This window comes from Oryza sativa, chromosome 5, assembly GCF_034140825.1.
Source record: "Oryza sativa Japonica Group chromosome 5, ASM3414082v1".
Taxonomy (NCBI): Eukaryota; Viridiplantae; Streptophyta; class Magnoliopsida; order Poales; family Poaceae; genus Oryza; species Oryza sativa.
The window spans coordinates 1,807,403-1,817,604 of record NC_089039.1 but is presented as its reverse complement, the minus strand read 5'-3'; the positions used below and the strand labels follow the sequence as shown (position 1 = coordinate 1,817,604).

At 49.0% G+C, this 10,202-nt stretch overlaps 1 protein-coding gene across 1 annotated transcript; it reads right to left on the bottom strand.

Moving 5' to 3' along the window:
* Nucleotides 1–6,972: 6,972 nt before the first annotated feature.
* Nucleotides 6,973–7,917, bottom strand: LOC9266485 (uncharacterized). Its single transcript, XM_015782570.3, has 2 exons — nucleotides 7,768–7,917; nucleotides 6,973–7,520 (listed from the first exon to the last, which is right to left on the bottom strand). The coding sequence occupies exons 1-2, from the start codon at nucleotides 7,768–7,770 to the stop codon at nucleotides 7,287–7,289; spliced, it is 237 nt and encodes a 78-aa protein (XP_015638056.1). The 5' UTR covers nucleotides 7,771–7,917; the 3' UTR covers nucleotides 6,973–7,286.
* Between the last annotated feature and the right edge of the window lie 2,285 nt (nucleotides 7,918–10,202).

Genomic DNA, 10,202 nt, shown 5'->3' with positions numbered 1-10,202 from the left:
TATTTTAGATTATGTGTGATTCTTTAATCTGTATGGTGTGCATATGTGCCACAATTATTATACTTAGGTTAACTATGGCACCAAAGTGGCATTAAATTGTTGCACGACGTTAATTGTGCGTTCGCCAATAAAATGTACATGTGACATTTAGGGGTGCCAAGTAAAATAAAAAAAGTGTGACAAACTTAAAATATTGTAGCAATGAAGCAAACAATATTTAACAAACTATGAAAAGACGAAAATATGACACGGCAAGGTAGCCAAATAAACCAAACATTCCCTTAGTTTTGCTTGTGGTAAGAAGCCAAAAGAAATAGAACTGGAAGATTAAAAAATAATAAGTTTACGAAATTGTGAACCTAAACATAGGGGTGAAAACGGTAACGGTAATTACCGGCCGACCGGCGTTCGTTTTCGACTTTCTACCGGCCGAGCCATATGGAAATGGTAATCGACCGAAACAAAAATGGAAATGGTAAAAAATATGGAAATGAAAACGGAAATGGTTTTGCTGTTATACCGATCGTTTCCGTATTTACCGTATTCTCGCGGAAATCACCGTTTCTTATAATATGGTAATTACCGTATTCTAAATATGTCGATATTATAGGACATGTCTATACTTGACCCACAGCTTATAGATTGAATGACTCTTCAATAAAATCTCTAACTTTTGTATATGGCTAAAATGAAGTTAATTTATAATTTATATAGTATAAGCTTGAATTTATGTATATATATAACATACTTATGTAAAGTTAAATATATGTTTTTATAGTTTAATGTTTCCGTATTTGTTACCGGTTTTCGATCTGTACCGACATGTTTCCGTCCGTATTGTTCCGTTTTCGGTTTTCCGATATTTCCGATATCGTTTTCGTTTCCGACTTTACCGTTTCCGATTTCGTTTCCGAGAAAAATATGGTTACGGAAATGGTTGAGGCTGTTTTCCGATCATTTCCGACCGTTTTCATCCCTACCTAAACATATGGAGCTATGAAGCATGAAAATAGAACCGTTCAAAATATCGGGACTAGTGGATTTACAAACAAAGCAAAAGCATCGAACGCAGTCATAAATAGTTCAACTAGCAAACCATTTCAAAGGCCGAAATACAAAAAAGAGATATAGAGAAAGACATAGTTTGTTCTAAGATTAATTGGGCCTCTCTAGATATCTGTCGTAGTGGAGGGCGTATGCCAACCGTCATCATCACCGTCTCCTTGCCCAGTCCTGATACCAGTAATCGAATCTACATATATCAGGGGTTTGGTATCACACGTATCAGGCTTGGTGCCGACGGGGTATCTACATGGGAATCGGCCTAGTAACAATGGGAATCGATTGATACCGACGGAAATCCTTTGGTACCTAACATGTATTGTCGATGTTTGTAGATCATGACTACGGCATTTACAGAGTATGGGGATCGTTGGTAGAAAACATTTTTCTAGTAGAATTTTCCATATTTGGTGCGCCATCGCTCGACCATCTTGTTAAAGTCACCATGGCAGCACTACCCTCGAACTGTCACACCCCAATCTGATACCGCCGTACAACGGCACCTGACAGGAGCGTGTCGTAGGGAAAACGGCGCGAACCGCTTCCTACGAAACCGCGATCTCGGTACCAGTCCCAGGACATAGTGCTGGTACCCACGGTGACAAATATGAATCATAGCAATCCTTAAAATAAATAGAGGACTTATTTACCTTAACTTAGGTTGCAGCTCAGACAGCCCGAGAATACAATCGACGACGTGGACGAGGAAACACCAACAGCAGCAGCAGCAGCAGCGGAACCAACGGTCTAACACCCAACACCACAGGCGACGGCTGGGAACCAGGACGAAACTCTAATTTTCACTTCACTTTATCTTCTCTTCAGAGCGGAGGAACTATATATATATATTTATATAGAGCAAGGGTGAGTACTCTCGTACTCAGCAAGTCACGGGAACTTAGGTGTTTAATGCAAGTTTGGAAGAGAGGCAAGGTTGTTTTGCAAATCTTTTATTTGAAGACATTTTGAAAACACTAAGTGATTTATTTCTTTCTAAGTTTGGGCCGAAAAGAGACTTGCGTCTCGTTTCGACTTTAAGAGATGTTTTTCAACAGCTCATTTGGTAATGTACCGACCTCCCGGCTCAGATCATTACTTCTCGGCTCCCAGAGCCATTCCACTTGATTAATCGGCTCCCAGAGCCTTTTTCATTTTCTCGGACTCCCAGAGTCCAGCTGCCCAGCAGCACAACAATCCGCTTCCACTCGGGAAGCCTAGTCTATGATGCCCACAGACATCCCGAATCACACAGATTTGTTTCTGACCACTCAGGTCATCCATCTGCCACATAGGCTGATTCTGGTTACGATTCCCACACCACAACAACTTTTCACAAAGCACAGGCAAACAAATCTACGCAACGGGAACCACCTTACATCCGCCCATGACCGTGGGCACGGCTGTTCGAACAGTTAGTTAACCTCTACAGAGGGGTACACTTTACCCACAAGACACGAACTTACTCCAGACACTGGCCGGTGTCAGAGGTTCGCGACAAAGCCTTTCCCAAGCCGACCCAGGGATACCTCATGCCACATAGAATGATCAAATCCTCACATAAACATAGGCCATTATAGGCGTTCACAATTCAAACTCCAACCACCTCGATCGGTAATTCAGCAAACTTCTCGTTCTTGCATTACCAGGAACCCGGTTTGGCTCCAACCGACCCCGCCCCGGCGTTCCCAACTATTGGCATGCGAGGTTTCCCTGAATCGACTAGCTACTTAGCCAGGGTGTCCCATTCCACCTTGTGGTTGCACTTTGATTATGTTCGATGAGTTTTCCACAGGAATCGGTCCTTATATGCGAATACGGGACAGTGCCACATAGGCACAACCCCCGCATCGCGAGTTTTCACAATTCATTTTATTTTCAAACACACCGACACCACATATCGGGTTTTGAAGGCTTCACAAACTCATTTCCCAAGTTTTCGACAAACAACGGTGTATGTGGGATATTTGGTATACGCGCTCAGAGAGCACGAATACCGAGGTACCACAAGGGTGGAGCGACAAGGAATCAGGGTAGTACGACCTACGGAAATTAGTGCGACTACTGGGTAGGTCCGTCGGTTTGGCACACAAACCGAGGCCAAGCAAGTTAAGTGTGTGATTCTAATAATGCAAGTTGCAAACAAAATAATAATGACTTTTCAATTATAGGGGCAATTGATCAAAGGGTGACTTGCCTTGCTCAAGGTCTTCACGAAGCTTCACGAATCTTCGAGAAAACCCGCGATCGACGAAAATCCGGTAACCGCAACTATACGCAAACAATCAAAAACCTAAACAAAAGACCAAAAGAAAGATCCTATTTAGACTAATTAGTAGTGCCATTAAATAGATCTCAATTTACGGAATTATTGGAAGTGGAACGGAGTCAATCGGATGAGCGGTTCGGAAGATATGGATTTTCGAAGTTTAATTGGATTTTCCGAAATAGGAGAAATGATTTATGGAATTTATAGAAATAATATTCTCAAGAATATTATTGACAGTCACTGACGCGCGGGACCAAAGGAAATGATTTGTGGAATTTTGGGAATAAGGAATTGATTTATGGGACAAAGGAAAAAGGATTTATTAAATCCCTGAAAAAGAAAAGGATGGAGGGATGTGATTTAGACTTCCTCGGGCGGCTTGAGTGCGGCCCAATAGATAAGCACGGCGCGGCCGAGCCAATGGGCTGGGCGCGGGCGCGAGGAGGCGGCCCATGGCCGGGCAAGGCGCGGCCCAAGCGGGCGGGGCGCGCGGGAGGAGAGAGGGGGATGGGTCCGGGTGGACCGAATCCACCTTGCGGGGTCCCGGGTGGGGCCCGCTTGTCAGTGGCGCGGCTCACCGTGGGAGCGGCGCATGAGGGCAGCTCTAGGGTTCCGGGTGAGCGCGGTTCACGCGCGTGCACCGGATGGACCAGGGATGCGGCGGGCCCACGCGCAGCCGGTTGGTGCACCGTGGACCGCGTGCACGGGAGGGGGGCAAGGAAGGAGGCGGCTGACCGGCTCGGCTCGGTCAAAGCCGAGGTGGTGCCGACGTGGCGCCTACGTGGCAGCCACGCGGACCGGCGGGAGGAGGAAGAAGGGGCGGCCGAGATGGACGGCTGATGGCGGCCGAGTTCACCGGAGCTCGTCGCGACGATTCGAGAGAGAGGGAGTACACCGGAACGATGGGACGGACGAGAGGAAGTGAGCCACCGGATCGGATTCGCCGGAGGGAGGCCGGCGATGACGAATCGCGGCGGCGCACGCCGGCGGCGAGAAAAGGGGGAAACTTCACTGGAGCAACGGGGGTTCGATTAAAAGGGGTGGGAGCATATCCGGGGTTCAAGGAATCCGTTTCCGGCGCCGGATGGGACGGAGGAGCACCGAGGACAGCCGGCGATGAGAGGCGGCCTCCGGGGGTGGGCGGCAATGGCGGCGGGGCCATGCCGGGTGGCGGCGGTCCTTGGGGCGGCGTCTACGCGCGTTCGGCAGGGCTACCGAGCTACCACGCAAGCTAGAGGGGACGAGGGTGAGCGGGGAAGGGGAACGGGAGGGAGGCACTACCGAGCCGGGACGGCGCGGTGACAAGCAGCCAACGGCGCGGAAGCGAGTTCCCCGTCGTCGGGCCGGGGAAGGGGAAGAAGAAGGGTGGCCAGAGCCCTCTTTGGTTCCGCGCGCACGCCGGCTTCCCGGCACACGCGACGGCGGAGGAAGGCGAGGACGGCGGCAGCAAGGCGGCGATGGCACTGCAGCGGTGGAGACTGAAGTGGGAGGGATTTGAGAGGAGGGACTCGGCTTTATAGTGGAGGCGAGGTTGGTTCGCGCGGGAGGTCGGTTCAAACCGACCTTAGGGCGGTCAAGGCGGCAGCTGGCGGTCGTGCTCGGAGCTAGCGGCCAAGCGGCGGTAGAGGCGGTCACGGGCGTGACGCCGATCGGGGAAAAAGCAAAAAGGGGAGGGAGAAAGGAGCTCGGCTCCTTGCCGATTTTGGACGAGCTGAGGGAGGAGAGAGCGCGTGGGAGAGAGAGGCACTGCCTCCGCGTCTTGGACACACGCGCGCTGCGGCGCAGAGGTGGGGGCAGCGGCAGAGTGGGCGCGGGCGGCTGCGCGGCGCAGGCGGGCCAGGGCGGACGGTGACCGAGGGCTGTCGGCCACCACGGCGGGAGCGCGCGCGGGAACGAGCGAAGGCGGTGGCGGGTTTTGGGCGGCGACGGCGGGAAGCGGCGTCGGCGCGCGAGAGAGAAAACGAGAGAGAGAGAGAGAGAGAGAGAAACAGCGAGAGCGAGAGAGCTCTTTCTCTCGGCTCGGCTCGGCACGTGCGAGAGGAGGGTGGAGGACGGCAGAGGGAGGAAATGGGCTGGGGAGGGACGGCGGGGAAGGTGGGCCGAGGGGAGGAAAATCGGTCCATCCAAAAACACAGGGAGGTAAAGTAGACTTTTATAGGGAATTTGAGTTGGAGGGATTTGGGACTTGGGTTTAAATTTCAAATTTGAGATTCGATCTCGGGGGTTTAGGGAGGAATCAAGGGAGACTCAAGGAAAGGATTCGAGATGGGAATTTGATATTTTCGGAAATGGGGATAGGTATTTGGCGGGGATTCAAAGGATGCGATTGAATTTCGGAGTTTGATTTCGGAGACTTGAGTCGAAATTGGAATCTTGAGGTGGACGATTTTGATGGCGATGAGAGGGAACAACAAGAGATTGAATTGAGATCCTTGGCACAACTTAGACTCGCATACAAAGAACGAAATTTTCGCATATAGGATTTTGCCGAATTAGTTTTTAACGTATCACGAGAAGCGGAGCGTTACATGAACAAAGCTGTTGTAGTTGCCAGCGTCTACCCGGATCCCGTCATCATGGTTAGAACCGCAGACTGATCCCCACACTCAACGGATCAATCCTTTTGGCTAGCACAAGATTGATCTGGACTGGGAGTTCATACTCCAGACGCCCACAAAGCCCTATTATATTTTTCCTTCACACTCATCTCATCTACAATATTTGCATTGAAATACCTTGATTTGGTTGCTTCAATGGCAGTACGGTTGAGTAATCCGGCCAGTTCTCTTTTAATTTAGATCGATTCCGGACCAACATCGCCAGGAATTGGAAGCTTGGATGGCAGTTTAAGTGGAGAGGAGATGAGAAAGGCAATTATCAGGGAAAAGTGAACGAACGCATCGATCGGTGCTTGTTTGCTTCGATCCCATGGTGCAGTGCCCATAATTGCCATTGCGTAACTTTTGGATGCATTTTGTACGCAAGAATGATTGCAGCTTGGAATGCATGCATCTTTCGTTTTTAGTTTGTTTCAAACTTTCAGGTGATGAACAATTTGTGTTTGTGATGCGATGCAAATGCAATGGAGATCACGGTTGTTAATTAGTGGTTTTCAGTTTGTGAAAAGTTGCGGTGATTACTGTTGGTGTGGGCTCTAGACTTAACTCCCTCGAGGACAAAATTACCCTCCCTAAATGAAGTTTACACTATCAGTACCTTCTAATCTGGGCCTCTCATCTTCTTTAAAAATTGTGCAGTTTTTTCATTGAGGAGCATATAGAAGCATTAAACTTACTCTCAAGATATACTATGTGGTTTGAGGAGCTAGATATGTCTTTGTGGATGCAGGTACAAAACGAATAAAGTGGATTGCAACAGAAGTTGAAGAACTTGTGCAGGAAATTTCCCGGCTTCCACTCAGCTTTTGTTGAGTAGAGACAACACAATCAAAATCGAGAGATTTTCCATTATACTCCTACGGAGATATATTCATTTGTAAAGAATAAATGAGTGCCCATTCCCCCCAAAAAAAATGTTATACTATTCGGCAAGAGATCGAACAATGAACAGCTTAATTACAGCAGCTGGTTGTCCATTCGAAAGGCCGGACACACCCTTTCAGAATGAATTCAGAACGCTGCTAATTAATAATACAACTGTCATGTAATTGATCATAATATATGTTCATGGTATTTGTAAAGAGTACATTTCTCGTAACATACATCACTCTGTAGTCTGTACCAGTAATTGGAGACGGGCATGCTTGCATAGTTGCATAAGCACTCATGCATGTCTTCCTCCGATATGATCCCTTATTCAACATCCATATGAAGTAGCTAGCTAGCTAGCTAGAGTGATCATGTCGATCAACACGTACATGGTTGCTCGACATGATCAAGCTAGGTGCGAGATGAGATCGAGCTCGATCGCTAGCAAGCTATATATGGTTAGAGTAAGATCAGGTACAGTTGGAGCCTGCAGCAGGACGGCCGCCGGCGACGACGTCCTTCGCCGGCGACGACGACTTGGGCGCCTTTGGTTTTGCGACGCCGCCGTAGCACGACACGCAGAGGCAGCCGCTGCCGTCGTCGTTGTTGTGCTGGTCGTCGTTCTGGGGGCCGTTCTGCTTCGGCGGCGTTTGGTCGTCGTCGTCGAACAAGAAGTGAGCTCGCCGAGACTTCTCCATCACGTCCTGCATATATATACATCATAACCATTAAATTAGTTTCTCTTTAAGATGACATAATTAATCCGGCCTCTACGTCTAATAATTCAGATGTATCCGGCGGCCCCGGCCAGCAGTATCGATCATGCATATAAATGAATATATATGCACTAGCTAGCAACATCTTTTTTTTTTAGATAATGGAAATGGGTTACAGCAACATCTAATTGCCAAATAACTAATTACTTCATATATGTATACGAGATTTACTTACCATTTTGCCTTCGAGTAGTAGCTAGCGCTAGTTGCTCGCTCTCAATGACAATCGATCTGAGTTTGATGAGTTGTGATGATGGATTGATATTGCAAGACCCTCCTCTCTCTATATATATATATATAGCTGCTGTTTGCTAGGTCGATGCACAAAAACGCATCTATCAAGACATACATGCCAGCCACGGCCAGCACGTCGGCCAACACACGACGTACGCGTGAAACCTTTACGGTGGAAGCTTGATCGAGTGAAGGAAGGGATCGACGAAATTAAACAAAGCAAAAAGTCCAACATGATCGGCATATGCTTTTTGATGAAATTTCTCTCCAAAAGCAGTACGTCTGGACAGAAAATTAGTTGTCGTGTGGCACAATATGCATTCAAGTAATTAAAGCGCAAGCGTGCATATATTCCTTGGCGATATTCCACGCTAGCTAACTCGATCTTTTCTCTCTTAATTTTCTGGCGATGATCAAAATTCAGCGCATCTGATGGCGTCGGCAGAAAAAAATTCAGCCGCACGTACGATCAATTTACGGCTACCATTGTCCCACTTGCAAGTGGAACAAAGCGGCCGCTGATTTAAAGGTCAAGTTCTTTGAGTGGTATTAAAGCGGCCGCTGATTTGCGCAAAAGTATAAACACTGCAAACTAAAGGAAACCTGTTTTTTTCCAAATTGAAAACCGCGCGGCGACAGTTTACATTCATGAGATATTTTACAATTTTGCAAGTACTACTTCTTTACAACTTTTTGAAGTTAGGGTATAACAGAATTAATTATATTGTTAAATTAAGAAAACAGACACTGATTAGAGTTTCATGTATTACTAATGAATAGGGTACTAAATTTGGGCTACACACCCATATAAATATACTAGATGATGCCCCGCGCTTTGCTGCGAGATATATGTTAGATAATGGAGAAATAATAAAACAATTTGGATTGAAATATTATGAAAAGGAAAACGTACGAATTACCCCTCTGAATCGCAAAACCAGACATTCTTCACACCCAACTATGCAAACCGAACGAATTATCTCCCTCGACCCAATCCGCGGTGATTTTAATCTACGTGACATACGCGTGGTAGTCCAGTTAGCATTCTATTTATAAAAAAATATGAGACCCACATGTCATACTCTTCCTCTCTCTCACTCTGTCTCACTCTTCTTCTCTCACTGGTCGGCGGCGGCGGGTGACACGGAGCGGCGGCGGCCGCGGGTGACACGGAGGCAGCCTTCCTGTCCACCTGCTGCTGCACGCCGCCGCCGAGTAGTCGTCGTCACCATTGTTCGCGGTCGGTGATGCGACCGTGATGCCGGCTCGGCGCCGCCGGGGCAGGGCTGTGGGAGTGGGAGCGGGCTAGCGTCCAAAGCGGCGTCGTCTCGGCGGTGGCCGGTGCCACGGCGGCGGCGTCGTCGTCGTCGTTGAAGAGGTGCCCCGTGTAAGTAAGACGCGGCAGTGCAGACGACCGAATCTCTCAGAGCAGCAGAGCAGAGCTGCACTGTGCTGCTAGCTGCTTGCGTCGAGACATAGGATCCCTTTAGGCTGTTAGCAACCCGATGCACCAAGCAAATAGCAAGCAACAGTATCTAAACCAATTTGAGGTGGAATTGAGCGAAGTAGCTGAGTATTACAAGCTTCTAGAAGGTTCTATAGAGGGAGACAAGAAGAGTGTAGTGGCTGGTAGGAAGAAGGAGAAGTAAGGGAGAGAGATCGACAAGGTTCTTGCCCAAACCTAGTCGCCGCCGCCGCCGTGGCCGAAGCCGCCGATTGCCAGTTCTGTTCTGTTTCTTCTTGGCGACGGGTTGCCTAGCGGCCCATGTGCAGCCGGCCCGAGACCCTGACATAGGCATTGATGATGGACGGCAGGCTGGCCCCTGCACGGCGCGACGCCGGCAGCTTTCCTGGCCACGAGTTCGTACGCCTGCCTAGCTTTGCCGGCTGCCTCGTTGGGCCGTGGCGGAGGAAGAAGACGTGCTAGCTAGCTAGCTCGCCTACACACGCCGTCGTCGTCTTCTTTCCTGGCAATGGGCAGGAGTATGCGCATTGCTGCTCGTCTGCACTGCTCTGCTAGCACGTCTTCTTCCTCCGCCGCCGCCACCTCCGCCTCCGTCTTCGTGTCCCGCGCCGCCGCCTGCACCAGCCTCCATCCGTCCGCGCGCCGAGGGGCGGCTCCTTGTAGTGGCCACGGCCGCCGCCGCTCGGCGTCGCTCGCCGCCGTCGACCGGCGAGAAAGAGAGAGGAAGAGTGAGAGAGGAGTATGACAGGTGTGTTCCATATTTTTTTTATAAATAAAATGTTGACTAGACCGCCACATGTACGCCACGTAGGACAAAACCGCTCTAAATTTAGGTAAGAGGGGTAATTTGTCCGATATTACAAGTTCAGGGTGAACGATGTTTGGTTTTCGGGTTTAGAGGGGTAATTCGG